This window comes from Microtus ochrogaster, unplaced genomic scaffold (genome assembly GCF_000317375.1).
Source record: "Microtus ochrogaster isolate Prairie Vole_2 unplaced genomic scaffold, MicOch1.0 UNK18, whole genome shotgun sequence".
NCBI lineage: Eukaryota > Metazoa > Chordata > Mammalia > Rodentia > Cricetidae > Microtus > Microtus ochrogaster.
In genome coordinates, this window is record NW_004949116.1 from 5,814,735 (window position 1) to 5,829,220 (window position 14,486).

The 14,486-nt window shown below is 53.7% G+C and overlaps 1 protein-coding gene across 1 annotated transcript in view; it reads right to left on the reverse strand.

Moving 5' to 3' along the window:
- The window catches only part of Sspo (SCO-spondin), a 53,901-nt gene that overhangs the window by 29,741 nt on the left and 9,674 nt on the right, over positions 1-14,486 (reverse strand). The window contains exons 21-47 of the mRNA XM_026789410.1: positions 14,145-14,279; positions 12,866-13,062; positions 12,654-12,781; positions 12,454-12,563; positions 11,940-12,089; positions 11,753-11,846; positions 11,498-11,667; positions 11,044-11,277; positions 10,359-10,586; positions 9,696-9,932; positions 8,837-8,928; positions 8,521-8,752; positions 8,226-8,378; positions 7,828-7,968; positions 7,575-7,757; positions 7,344-7,494; positions 6,644-6,797; positions 6,465-6,519; positions 5,736-5,834; positions 5,286-5,477; positions 5,069-5,196; positions 4,465-4,624; positions 4,232-4,385; positions 3,711-3,783; positions 2,932-2,989; positions 1,528-1,650; positions 1,081-1,224 (exon numbers count right to left, since the gene is read on the reverse strand). Of these exons, the coding sequence (XP_026645211.1) occupies positions 1,081-1,224; positions 1,528-1,650; positions 2,932-2,989; positions 3,711-3,783; positions 4,232-4,385; positions 4,465-4,624; positions 5,069-5,196; positions 5,286-5,477; positions 5,736-5,834; positions 6,465-6,519; positions 6,644-6,797; positions 7,344-7,494; positions 7,575-7,757; positions 7,828-7,968; positions 8,226-8,378; positions 8,521-8,752; positions 8,837-8,928; positions 9,696-9,932; positions 10,359-10,586; positions 11,044-11,277; positions 11,498-11,667; positions 11,753-11,846; positions 11,940-12,089; positions 12,454-12,563; positions 12,654-12,781; positions 12,866-13,062; positions 14,145-14,279 (3,975 nt within the window). The remainder of the gene's footprint in view (positions 1-1,080; positions 1,225-1,527; positions 1,651-2,931; positions 2,990-3,710; positions 3,784-4,231; positions 4,386-4,464; positions 4,625-5,068; positions 5,197-5,285; positions 5,478-5,735; positions 5,835-6,464; positions 6,520-6,643; positions 6,798-7,343; positions 7,495-7,574; positions 7,758-7,827; positions 7,969-8,225; positions 8,379-8,520; positions 8,753-8,836; positions 8,929-9,695; positions 9,933-10,358; positions 10,587-11,043; positions 11,278-11,497; positions 11,668-11,752; positions 11,847-11,939; positions 12,090-12,453; positions 12,564-12,653; positions 12,782-12,865; positions 13,063-14,144; positions 14,280-14,486) is intronic.

Here is a 14,486-nt window from a genome sequence, read left to right on the forward strand (position 1 = left end):
CGTTTGCTGTCTGGATGAGAAACTTAGCTCCTTGAACTTCAGGCCGAGATCAGGGCAGTTTGCTGAGCAGAAGCTCTGGCCTTCCTGCCCTCGGAGTGCCTCCCGGAGCCTTCATGCAGGATGAGGCTCACAGGCCTTCCTTTCCACAGTTCTCACAGTTTCTCCACTGTGACTATGCAGAGAGAAGTCAGTGTATGCTTCCTTGCTCTCTTTCAGAATGGGTTCTCCTCGGGACCCCAGTTTCTGTGATTGGTTAACACTTTCTTTTATGACTGGCAGACCAAGCTTTGATCAAAATTATCTACCTTGGAGAGACGGATGAGTGGACGGATGGACAGATAGATAGAGACTATATGGACAGATAGATGGGTCTGTGGGTACACGGATAGATGGATGAGCATGTGAATGGGACAGTAAATAAATGAGTAAATAAGTAGACAGGTAAGTAGGCAAGTGGAAGGATACATGAATAGGTAGGTAGACAGAAAGAAAGAGAGAGAGAGAAAGGATGGATGGATAGATAGAACTGTTAGATATATAGTGAATTAATATTCAGGTAGATGGATAGAAGGACAGGCCAATAGACTAGTGGATATACAAATAGAGAGTGATATGGCCAGATTGAAAAATGATCAGATGCATGGATGTGTACATGAAAAGATGGATCAAAAGATGGGAGTATATATGAATGTGTAGATTTAAGAGTAGGTGAGTGGAGGCTAGAGAGATGCATACATAAATAAAAACAAGAAAAATAAATATTTTTTAAAAGAGCCAGTAGATGGTAGACACATAAAGAGGTGAATAGATCATTGAATACATGGGTAGGTGGATGGATGGGTGGGTGGATGGATCAATTTATAAGTGGAAAGATAGGTGGGTAACCTCAGCAGCTAGAGAGGACCCCAGTGTCTATCTCATTCTCTCCATCACCTTCAGAGGCACTGGTGCTTCCAGTTGCTCTTACAATTTCTCTCTAGTCCCTGCTGTCCCAGTCCCTCTCAATTCCCTACCACATGAGCTACCCAGATCTGAAACCGTCTCACCATCTCCAGGGCATGATGTAAGCCCCCAACTCACCACAGTGCTGCTCATCGGAGCCATCGAGACAGTCCTCCCTTCCATCACACAACTGCTTCTGCTCCACACAGCCCAGCACATCGCAGGGCACCTGCCCAGGGCCACAGCTCATGGGTGGGAAGGGCCTGGGGGTGACACTTTGGCCTGCAGGCAGGACACCACCAGTCAGCTGACTTGGGACCCAGTCACCCTTACCTTCCTTCTGTGGTCACTTCTTGGCAGACCCCAACTTCCTTCCACTTAGCATCTAAGATACCCCTCTTTCTGCCTTTCTTGAGGTAATAAAAAGGGAGTGAGCTGGGTTAGGAAGCTTGGGGGTCCTGGGCCCACTCTGCTAAAAATGACGTGGAGCCATATGACCTAGATCCAAGTGATAGAGCTCCTGTGGCTTCTGCTCCTCACAGAGAAGCCTGGCTCACACAGGCCTTTCAGGCTGAAGAGTCTTACCAACAGGAGTTACTGGAGTGACTGACTGTGGGGGAAGCACCGTCACAGCTGCCATTTCTGGGTGCAGGCTCTTGGTACCAGAAGGGAATGTGGAGAAGGTGGTGACCATCTGCACGGATTGCCCTGAAACAGGCAGAGGTGGCTCAGAAATGCAAATGGGACCGAGAGGATACTGGCTCAGCTCACTGGACTGCGAGAGGTGGTGAGACAGACCCTGAAGAGGGCATCTCTGGTTCCATGTGGTACAGGCTAGCCACAGCTATCACAGACAACATTCCACTGGGGAGGGAACCTCAGATTGAAAAAATAGATTCTGCCACCCAAGGAACAGAAGAAGAGAGTTAAGGGAAAGTAGGAAAACCCTGGTTTGATCTAATATTGTACTCTAGTTGCAAGAAGATAGAGCAACTTTCTAGTACAAGGCCACTGTAAAATAAGATGTTTAGAGGAGAGGGCTGAAGTCATTTAAACCTAACAGTAGAAGGAGCAAGTGTGGCTGAGACAGGATGAGGACATTGCCACGTGAAGAAACACTGCCTTTTGAGCCTCTTCACAGCTATAGTAAAAAGAATAGCCAGCCACGCATTTTCTGCCAAAATATTCACCTTCAAAGACATCTGCTTTTGGAAGCAGATTTAGAATAAGACTCGGATTCATCCCATGAGCCCACAAGTTGCAGATGTGAGTTTTTACAGAAGACACAAAGACATGGTTCAGCCAACCTACTGAACAGCGTCCACTGGAGTTCACGGAAAAGAGCCTCCTACGTCCACAGGTAGGGGAACTGAGGCCCTGGGTCGGCACAGTGCATCCACTATCTTCCAGGTTAGAGTCAGTACAAGTCTGCTGCTCCAGGGGTCTATACCTTCCCACCCTGCATTGACACTGCTCCCTTGGGGACTGTGGTACAGGTGGCTGATCAGTATCCATTGGGGAAGCCGGCACATGTGTGGCAGGGAGTCCCTTTTCCTGTGTAGGAGCATCCTAAGCTAGGCAGTCTGCCCACTCTTCTGTCCACTTACGGCACTTGTTGTCAACAAATACTTCAGAAAAATGCCTGGCATCATAACCGGCTGAGCAGAGAGACAAGATGGGGCCAGGTGGTTTCTCAACTCCCTCAAGGAGACTGGTCCAGGACTTGGGGGCTGCAGCCACCTTGCAGGACAACTGCATTACCCTGGGAATTGTCTTTGTCTCCTCAGACCTCACACCCTGAGTCTAGTAGGCTGAGAAGGTTGGGACCTCACCATGGACCTGGTGACAAGTCTCTCTTAACTTGAGCTCTCTCGGAGGAAGTCAGAGGACAGGGTGTTTTAGCCTCTGAATGCTACTGCCCTTGGCTCCAGAAGGACAGGTGATGGTAAGGGTGGGGTTTTGGGAGGGGATTGGAGTCTGTGCACATACCTCCAGTAGGCATGGATGATTCCTGCTTGGGCTGCTGGTTCTCTGTGTCTGCCAGACCCTACAGAGGGAGAGAGCTCAGAAACCCTGCTCAGGCCTCCAGGGCAGCTCCACATGCCCCATCCCTTTTCAAGCAAGCCACAGCTGCCTCCTTCCCACCTCTATATGTTTAAAGAAGCCCAGAGCTGAAGACAGAGGTGACTCTCCTGCAAGGTAAATAGTCTGGATACCCCCAGGCACTGGCCCAAAGAACTCATGACTAAGCTAACTTCCCCTGCAAGGTGGATAAACTGGGCATACTTAGGCATTGGCCCATACCCTCACTGGCCTACCTGTGCAAACAACTCTACTCTCTTCCCCAAAGTCCTAGGCCTCCCCAAGACCCTGAACAGGTCTCTTGTCAATGGGAAATGTCCTGCCCCTCTCTGTGTCACAGATATCCCCATCCTTCAAGCTTTGTCCCAGATGCCTTTGGGGACTTTAGACATAGATTCCCAAAACAGATGCCCTGGTGCCTCTTCACCCGTGACTCAGAGCTCTTGCCACCCAGACTGTACGACGTCAGTGCCCTGCCCTGAACCCCTCTGCACCATTCAGTCCCTCTAGCCCTCAGCACCCTCCCAGACACTGAGCTGGATCTCACAAAGCTCAGGACTGAAGGCCTGGAAGAATGGTGCCAGGAAACACAAGCTGGAGGGGGAGCCACTGAATGTATGGAGAGGGAGGATGATGCAGGGGCAGACAGTGCATTCGTGAGGCAGTGAAGCTGGCTTCTCCCTCACCTCCACGGTCTGCGATGGAAACTTTCCAGGCTGAGTGGAGGAGAGGTCTGGGGTCCTGACTGTGGAATGGGCTCTGGGAAGAGAAACCACCAGGAAGGCTCCAGGGAATCTCCCAGCCCTGGAGCCCAACCATCTTGAAGGGATCAGGTTATGGCATTCAGGAGGGGTGCAGCCCACTAAGACTGGACAAAGGTGAGCTCTAATAGTGGTCTCAGCATGATTATGTCATTATCACTGGAAGGCAGGTAACACACTCCCATTGTTCATTCTCCAGGACCAGGCAGGAACTGAGAGTCTCTCTTCTATCGCACTGGGTGGTGGTGGTCTAAACTCGGGAATCCTTCTTCGAGAGTAGCGAAACACCAGGTATCGGGAAAATGCACAGAACTCAAGGCTCTCGTGGTGATGAGGGCTCTGGAACCCCCAGCTGTGACTTCTTGGCGTGCATGGTTTGTGAAGACAAGGCAGGACTCCTCCCATATACCTTTCCTATCCAGGTTACACCCAAGGCCAGGCCATACCTGCTGCTGGCGCCTGCACGAAGGGGCCCACAGCCCTCCTCATCAGAGCTGTCTTTGCAGTCCACAGAGCTGTCACATGGCCCTCCCTTTGGGACACATTCCCCACTGTCACAGCGGTGCCTGGTCCCTGGACATGGGGGTGCCAGTGGGGACACTGTGGAGGATATGTTACTAAGGTCTCCTGACATCGCAGTGCCCACTCCTGTCCCTCCAGCCCCCAAGCTGGCCTGTACCTGGCTTACAGCCCAGCAGCTCCACCCACAGGAAGACATTGTGCTGGTTGTTGTCGTTGTGGTGGCCATCATGGGGCCACACCCTGATGTATCTCGCCTGTACCATCTGGTCCAACGTCCACACCTCAGGGGCCATATAGCCCGGGCTCCTGGATGAACGCTGTGGGAGATATTATCTGTTACCCAAGTCCCACCTCCTGCTCAAGCTGCCACTGTCACCCTACTCTGGTGCCCCTCCTGTGTACCCCAACCCTCATAACACAGAAGCAACTCCCACATAGAGCAGGCTGCAAGGGGTCCGTCTCCCTGCAGAGGACGCCAACCCCTGAAGAAAACGTGCTGTGCTCCACAGAGGCTGCCCTTCCGAGGGCCTCTGTGAACTGGGTGTGTTCCCGTCCTGCTCCTTCGGAAGCTGTTATAGAGGGTCATACGTGTAGATTCTAAGTCACTTCTGTGTGTTCAGATGTTGCTGGACTCTCAGCTCCACAGAGCACAGTGCCTGCTAGTTAGCAGGTGTTTCACAGATGTCTAATGCACGGATTGTTCCCCGGGGAAATGAAAGACCCTTGTGGGCAATGGCTGTGGGGACTGAAGTGCTCAGTACCATGGGTGGAGACACGGTATTAGGCAGGGAGTTGAGATAGTCATGCCACTGTAGGCCATCACTGCTGAACTGGAGGGACAAGCTGGTGACAGATGCGGCAGAAGAGTCAACCCCCTGCAGCATGATGCCTGAGGAAGGGACCAGGGCAAGACAAAGGTCAGCACTGAAGCAGCCATCCCACCTCCATCCCCCATCCCATGCCCTCCTCCTCACTGACCAGTTAGGTTCCGAGGCTGCAGCAGGTCCAGCTGCAGGTAGAGAGGCTGGGCATGCCACTCAGCATCAACATCCTCTCTAGGGTCAGACCCTATGGAGGGCGCGCCCTCGGCAGCCCAGGTGGAGTGTTCTGTGTGCTGGGATGATGCCCACACGGGCAGTTGGGCCAGGCCCAGGGGAGAGTAGCAGGCATCTGGGTGCAGGGGAGAGAGGTAGGCTGGGGTAGGGCAGAACAGAGGGCGGCAGGGACAATTGGGGAGCTGCGAGTGGAGCTGAGGTATGGAAGACAGAAAGATGACGCAAGGAGGGCAGGGCTGGGGGATGGGCGACCACCACCTGCCGTGGAGTACAGCAGCAGGCAGGGCACTGTGTCAGCAGCCGTCCTGCTTCCCTAGCGGTCTGGCAATTGCTAGAGCAGTGCCTTTCAGCATCCAAACAGCACGTGACTTACCCCCTAGAGGAGGCAGAACATAGGTGACCAGGGGGGCTCCGACCTGAGGGCTGGGGGCAGGGGTAGCAGTGGTCACAGGGACCACTGTCTGGTTCTTTCCTGTGCAGAGATGCAGTGGTCAGGAGAAAGAATGGGAGAGGCTGCCACCAGCCACCCACCCAGCACTCTGGCCCTCCACACTTCCTGGAACATGTTACGGCTCATGACTTCTCGAGAACAAACTCCAGTGGGGAAGGGTCCCTCTTGCCCTTTGAGTGAATTGGGGTTTTTCACCTCTGCTGACTATTTTTTTTTTTTTTTTTTTTTTTTTTTTTTTGGTTTTTCGAGACAGGGTTTCTCTGTGGTTTTGGAGCCTGTCCTGGAACTAGCCCTTGTAGACCAGGCTGGTCTCGAACTCACAGAAATCCGCCTGCCTCTGCCTCCCGAGTGCTGGGATTAAAGGCGTGCGCCACCACTGCCCGGCTTGCTGACTATTTTAAAAACAGAATAAAACCCCCAGGCCAAAACAATTTTCGGACATAACAGGCGCAGTTTCTAGCCCCCATAGGCATTAGAAGGAGACTCGAGCAGTGGACAGCTTATGTAACTATCCATGCAGGGTAAGCTCTAACGTCATCAATTTATAGCTACACTTTGAGGATAAGGACACTGGACCTCTGTCCCCTGTCACAGTCTGCACTGGGGTCTTCTCCTCTTGAGGCTCTTTCACCACCCCTCAGGCCCACTCACCAGGCAGTGAACAGTGACAACACGATTCTCCCATTCCCTCCACCAGGACCCAGCCCTGTGAGAACAGACATGTCAAAACCCCTTGTCCATCTCTGACCCGCTCCATCAGTTTCCCCAAGCCTGGTTGGTCTATATCACCGCTCCAGGCTCAGCCCTTGCCACTCTCTCAGACCCCTTACCTGGGGGCAGCTGCCCAGTGGGCAATAGGGGGAGCAGTGTATGACACCCCTATGCAGACACTCACACACCATACAGGGGCCTCCACGCCAGCGTTCCCCAATATGGTGCACGAGGCCCCACTGCTCACATCCCTCACAGGGCTCTGTCTGGCACCTGTAATGGAGACATCTTACAGCCTCCTGGAGGAGGGAGCTCACTCAGTGCCACCCACAACTTGCTGGACTAAGGGCATTCTCAGACTTATAACTGTCAGTAATAAAACTGGGAAAATCCTGGGTAAATGTTCGGTCACACTATAATCCCACTCTACCCCTGCTCCTAAGAGAACAACCACAACAGACACAAAGAATGGGCAAGAAGGCAATCTGTGCCAACACTGCAGATCAACACAGCCTGCCCCAGAAGGGCAGAAACAACTATGCCCCTACAAGCCTCAGCAGAGGCCACCCCCTCCCCCCCAGAGACAGAGACCCATTCTTGCCACTGGGATGGTCAAGCTCTATTTGTAGGTTCTGTCTGCTGGCTCCTGGATCTAGCAGGTACAAACCTTAAGTAGGAAAATACTTCAGAAGTATCAGCCTGTGGGGGGGGGTGTCATCTAACAGGGTGCTAGTGGGGTCTCTGTCAGATGAGAAATGTCTCTCTCAGAGTCAACCTCCTAAGAAGAGGTAGAGGGTAGACTGGGCCCCTCCTCTGTACCTGCGGGCCTTGCGGTGGGTGCCGCTGCACCGTCGACCCCGACCAGAGAGGCGTGGGTTGTTGGGGCTCCGGAAAGACCACTGGAGGCTTTGGCTGCTGCAGGGCCCCAGACAGTCTGCCCAGGGGGACCAGGAGGACCAGCCACAATCCACTGAGAGAAGATAGGAGTCAGGGCTGGGTGGTCTGGGGAGAAATAAGGCCCCCCAGGAATAGGCTTGGGCAGAGGCTTACCAGAACATTCTGGATTGGGCCGGCAGCGATGTGGTCGCCCATCCTGACAGGAGCATATCTGGCAATCCATTTTGATGTGTTGCCCAGGCCAGTAACGGGTACCACTCACCAGGCAGGGACACTGCATGGGTCTCACACACCGCCCCTCAGTGCCCAGAACCTGCCCTTCGGGACACCAGCAACCTAAGTAAAGCCCAGCATTAGCTATCATACAAAGCAAGGCCTCCACAGACCCTCTCCAGTACCCCCTCACCTGGGCTGCTGCAGGGCCTGTCAGGCAAGCACATGGTCTGACCAGAAATATCATCACATGTCAGCGGGCAGGGAGCACAGGGCTGGAATACCAACTCCCCGAAGCAAGTGGCATTGGGGCAGCCCTCCTGGGGGCAGGGATCTGAAAGAAGGCAAGGACAGGGTCAGAGCTTATAGAGAGGCATCCTCGGCAGAGACCAGTTTCTACCACTGCCCACCACGGTCTTCAGTGCCTACAGTACCCACAGCACCCCCAACAACCCTCTATTCCTGCTGTGTTCTCCTCTCCCCCAGCATCCACTAGAGGACCTCCTCCCTGAGTGTTCTCCCTCCTCCTCTCTCAGCATCGCATCATCAGCTCCTCATGCCTTTACTTCTGCCCTCTTCCCCTTTACTCACTGGCCTGGTGGGTACTACGAGGGCTCCCAGGCAGCAGGGCACAGTCCTGGCCCCCGTTCTGGGGCGGACGGCACTGCCGATGGCGTGTCATGGTGCCCCCACAGGGTTCGGAACACTGAGACCAGGGAGACCAAGAACTCCATTCACCGTTCACTAAAAGGCAAGGCCAGGATGGTGTGCATGTTGGGGAGGAGAGGGCTTCCAGGCAGGGCTAGGGACCAACAGCCTCTCTTTCCCCCTCTTTCTTCAGGACTTGCTGCCCCTCCCCCTCCCAGATGTCCCGATTGCCTGTCACCTGGGCAGGCCTCAGTGAAGCAGGCCTGTGACTGGTGCTGCAGGCCTGGGCAGTTCTGCAGCACTGGGAGTCTGGAAGGGGAGCAGCGTCTACTCCGATCCTGTATTCCAGGTCCGCAGGTCTGACTGCATGGCTCCCATGGGCCCCAGGAGCCCCAGACCCCACAATCCTGCTCATCCAGGGAGGCCTCTGCTTCATTTGACAACTCACAGTCTGGGTTCCCATCACAAACCTGGAGAAGCAACAGGCTCAGGCTTCCGGCTAGGTGTACAAAACCTGAGCCTGCCCATTCAAGCCTACCGCCCGAGGCTCTCACCAGTAGAAAAGCAATGCAGGTGCCATTCGGGCAGGAGAATTCTGGGCAGGGAACCCCTGTCCTGTTGGTGCCTCCTGGGACGAATAGCCTCTCTGGGGAAGAACAAACTGTTAGCTAGGACTAAAAACCACCTCCTAGACTGTAAGAGTGTCTCCAGCAAGAAAACAGTATTCACACCACAGTCCAGCCCATCCTCGCCCTCAGAATTTTGTCACAGAGCTGTTGGGGGTTCAGGCATAGCCATGGAGCCAAACAACAAGAGAAGAGTCCATGGCATGAGGGCAGCTGGGTGGAACCTATGGATAAGAGGTGTCCTACCACGCTGCTGCTCCCCCGTCCTATTCCTGCACAGAGACTAGCAGGGAAAGCCAGGACATTAGAGTGGGAGACATAGTTCTGTCCTGGATCAGAGGAGCCTTCAGAAGGGGTTGAAGAATGGTCCTGGAGAAAAGTAAGAGCCTCCTGTGAACAGCTTGATCTCCACTCTGGTGAGGTAGCCAGGGCGTGAAGGGTCAATGTGGAAGGGCACAAGGAGTTCCACTCAGGTAAAGTGGGGGGAAGCTGGGGGTGGGGGAGCCTCCAAACAGACCTGTCCCCATCCCTGTGCCCTCAGCTATCATCCAGTCTCTTGTTTCTACTTCAAACAAAAGACCCCTTTCTCTTCTCCCAAGGCCTACAGGGAAAAGCGAAAACTTCCAAGGAAGATTTTGTAAGAAAGATCAAAGAAACACAAAAACAATTCCACAGCCTCTCTCTAGCCACAGCAAGGGGCAATGGTGGCACCTGGGAAGAGCCAGGTCCCAGCCTGCTATGCCACCAGCAGAAGGGAGGTGTCCAGAATAAGGTATGGGACTCTCACCGCAGGCTTCGGGGTCCTCATCCGAACCATCGGGGCACTGCGGCACACCATCACATAGCTGTCCTGGAGACACACAGTGTGGGCTGTGGGCACAGGGCACCTGGTACAGCATGCAGGGCCCACCACAGCCAAGCTCATCACTTCCATCTGTGCAGTCTTCCTCCTGGTCACAGCGCCAGCCCTGAGGAGTGCATTCTCCGCTGCTGCACTGGAACTCAAAGAGACCGCAAGTGGACACTGCGGCGGGTGTGTTGGTTAGACCAGCGGGAGTGGACTCTTGGCTCTCCAGGTCCAACTTACCCTCACACCTCCTCTGGGGCCACCCTCTAGTTTCAGCACTCCTAACTCTAGCTGAGCATACCCCTTCCCAATCTAGTTCCACCCTCTCCTGCGTTTGACAGCTGTTTTGCTTTCCACAAGCCTTCCCCTAGTCCCTAAATGTCTACCAGGTTCTTTTTCACTTGTTCATAGGGAGGCCCTGAACACCAGGAAATAAATCTGGAACTTCCATTCCTCTCAAACACTGAACACATCATTCCGAGTCTTCATCCCCAAAGTATGGCCCAAATACTTCTCTTTGGGATACAGGGCACTGGTACACCATCCCCTTCCTGAGCAGTTCAGTCTTCCAGCTTTCTTGCCCTATTTATCCCAAACACTCACCAGGGCTGGCACTATCCACAGGACTTGGTGCTTTATTCAGAGAGCTGGTGAAAGTGCTCTGCCAAGTGCCAGCAGGGGGTGTAGGCAGAGAAGGCAGAGAGCAGTGACCAGGTCCCTCATCAGCTCCATCTGGGCAGTCCCAAACTCCATCACACAGCTGCATGGTCCTAATGCAAGTACCATCATCACAAGATATCTCTCCAGACGTGCAGCTCACCTGCCCTGCAACTAGAGGAGAGGAGGGACTTACTCCTTCTAAGACTTATAAAAGTGTATGTGTCTGTGTGTCTGTGAGTGTAAGCTGCCTGTGTGCAGGTGCCTGTGGAGGCCAGAAGAGGATGCCATAACCCCTGGAGCTGGAGTTACAGGTGGTTGTGAGTGGCCCAATGTGGGTGCTTGGAACTGATTTCCGGTCATCTGGAAGAGCAATAATCTTAACCATTGAGTCATCCAGCCCCTGGGGGTCACCATTTATTCTATTTCTTTGGGACATCTCCATTCAGTCATTGACAGGTATCACCTTCAGAAGTGGAGACCTGGCAAAGAAGGGGATATCTATATCTATCTATCTATCTATCTATCTATCTATCTATCTATCTATCTATCTATCTATCTATGGGCTTCCAGGATCCGGACCCTGAGAGGGGGTTCCTAGTAGGCTGAAGGCAGGGCCACGACTCCTCACCCAGACAGGACTCTTCATCTGCAGCATCCGGACAGTCAGGATGGCCATTACACAGCAGGGCAGGTGGCAAGCAGTGACCATCAGCACAGGTCAGAGAGCCAAGGGGACACGGGCAGCCCTGCTCATCTGTACCATCTCCACAGTCATCCTGTCCATCACAGAGCAGGGCCAGGGGCAGGCAGTGGCCGGATTGGCAAGACATCTGTCCCTCCCCACAGCTTGAGGTGGCACAGCCTGGCATAGGGAAAGCAGGCAGGCTGAGGATGCAGTGATGGCAAAGATCCTGACCCAAGAAGGACCAGAACACCCTCCCTGCCCCTCGGTCTTCCCCCATCACCTAAGTCATAGCTCCCTGCAGGGGAAGCCAGCTTAGGGAGCCACCCTGGGGACAGATGCTGCAGCTTCAAACTTGGTTATCTGTCCCTGTTAGTGCCACACGAGTAAAAACACTCACCCTCCTCATCTGAGCCATCACCACAGTCATCCTGGTTATCACAAAGCCACTCAAGTGGCACACAGTGCCCACTGTCTCTGCATGGAGCCTCTCCTTCTGCACAGCCAGGTTCCATCTCCTCACAGGGGGCACCATCACCTCCACAATGCCACTGACTTTCCTGACAAGTGCTGAGCACAACGAGGGGCCTGGCATTAGCCACACGCCAGCCTGTTCAGCCCAAGAGCGCAGGCTTCTCCTGGGTGTCCCGCTCACCAGTTTCCACAGTCCCTGTGCAGCACAGTCCCTGGTGGGAAGAAACTGCCACCCCACTCACAGGGACAGGCAGCCGGGTCCACACAGGCTCCTCCTGAGAGGACAGAGCATGGGATTCAGAACAAAGAATGTCCAGCCAAGGCTTGTGGCCTTTACCCAGCCATAGTGTCCACCTCCGGCAACATACCATGAAGCAATGTTCCCTCGGGGCAGAAGCAGCCCTCCACACAACTGATGGCCTGGCAGTGCCATCTGGTCTCGGGATGATGGTCATGGCAGGTGGGGGGACAGGTAGAGCCACAGGCTTCATATACCTGACCACCTTCACACTGTAGGGCTGGGTGGCGAGAAAAGAGACTCTGCTCACTGAGGCCCAAGGGCAGCAGGACGCAATGGCACAGGCAAGCCAGCTTCATTGACACCCAAGGAAAGCACAGGATGTATACTGTAGACCTTTACCAACATCCCCATCACTACCACCACCAAAAAAAAAACCAACAACAACAAAAACCAAGATGAAGGATGCTGGCCCTGTGCGTCAGCCATTCTCATGTTTGGTCCATTAAGAAGCATCTAGCAATAGAGAGGGCATTCAGTCCACATTTGAACCTAAGTGATTAAATGGCCAGCTGGTGGGACAGGAGAAGCACATTTCAAGGGGCTGGACGTATGGCAGGATTGCGAGAGGAGGGCATACTCACGGCAGAGTTCCTGGCTGCGCCAACGCACATGGTGTCTGTGCTGGGCACACTCATGCGCGTATGCGGCAATGGCTGAGCAGAGGCACTCACAGTCGCCCCCTGTGTCGCAGCTGTGGGTGGAGCCATCGACCGATCATACACCCCGCCCCCTACACACACCTCAGCACGCCCATGGCACCCACCCCTCGGCCCCTCCTTACCCACAGGCATCGTACACACACCACTCATAGTGCTGTTGCGGGGGCACCTCTGTGTGGCATGAGGCAAAGATTGGCTTCAATATCACCCCACAGCGAGCCTGAGCCCAGTTCACCCGGTGGGTATTCACCTGCAGCACAGGGTGCTTCTGTGAGCCTCCCCCCAACTCAGCTATCACACCCCCACCTCCCTCTCACTGAGCCGCCCTGCTCACTGAACAGGGGTGCGGCATGTCTCCTGGCTCAGGGCACAGGGGATTGAGACGCCAGGAATGGGCAGTAAGCTCTGCTGTGGGCTCCAGAACTCCTTGGCTGCTCCGCAGGTCGTTACTGGCATCACCATCGAAGTTTCCACACAGCCCAGCCACACGACCATGGAAGTGGGGGGACAGCTGTACCAGCACCCGGGTGCCTGGTGGCATTATAAAAAGTGACTTTAGGAGCCCTTGGCTGGGCAGGGGCAGAGAAATACATGGTTAGACAGCTCCTTGCGCAGGTACCCCCACCTAACAGGGCTGATCCTCTTTTCTGAGAATAATGAAAACACCAACTTCTGGGAGCCAGCTAGGAACCAAGCTTCAAAATCCTCCAAGCGAGCCAGACTCAGGAGGCTTCAGGATGGCCTGAGAGGCCCTACTACCCTTCTGTGGAAAGAAGCTCCAGGCTAGCCCAGCTGAGAGGACAGGGTTATTTTGGTTTCCCTCCATCCCTCACTAACAGCTGTATTTCTAAGACACCAACTGCTTATGTTTGGGTAGAGAGGTGTCAGCAGGTCTATTTTCACTTCTTCCTAAAACTTGGCATTTTCTAAATGTTTCTTTGGTGAGGCTGTCATGTTTGTAAAATGAAGAAAAACACAGTTATGAAACTATAACATAGGGACTGGAGAGATGGCTCAGTGGTTAAAAGTACTGATTGCTCCTCCAGAGGACATGGGCTCAATTCCAAGCACCCACATAGCAGCTCACAACCATCCGTGACTCCAGTCCAGGAGAGCCAGCGCCCTCACACAGACATACACACAGACAAAACACGAATGCACACCAAATAAAAATAAATAATGTTTTGAAAAGGAAAATAGAACATGGAAGTTCCAACCACTTTCAAGAGTGTTCACTAGGCTGGGAGCACTGAGCAGAGGGTAGGATTCAGAAAATATCTTGGCCTGGCTGTCATACTGGAAATCTGTCCCTAGTGGGCTATCCAGGGTCAGTCTTTTTTTTTTTTTTTTTGGAATTTTTTTGGTTTCTCCGTAGGTTTTGGTTCCTGTCCTGGAACTAGCTCTTGTAGACCAGGCTGGCCTCGAACTCACAGAGATCTGCCTGCCTCTGCCTCCCGAATGCTGGGATTAAAGGCGTGTGCCACCACCGTCTGGCTTCCAGGGTCAGTCTTAACCTCTGAGTTTGGCAGGTACCGGGAAGAAGAGTTTTGGGGAAATCAGGATACCAGTGCAAAGGCCTGGTGTGGGCTAAGGGCACCAGGGCAGAGTCTGACCTCCATCCCAGAGCAGAGTGAGACCCAGGCGTGTTGTCAACAGCAGGAAGAGGCCAGCATGGTGCAGGCTCAGTCCCGGGCCTGTATAGACTTTGGGGAGCCTTACGTCCACTCCATTCACTGTTACTGCCTGGCCTGGAGAGGAGAGGGGGTGTTAAATTTAGCCTGGTTCTCCCAGTTACTGTTCCAAACTTTCTTTTGCTCATTTACCTAGGTGACCTTGGCAGGGGAGTCATAAGACTTCTATGGGCTCTGATTTTCCAGAGTTCTGGCTCCAACAAACCCCACCATAAGGACCATCAAACCCGGGGAGGAACTGAAAGAGACCTGGGCCCTGGCCAT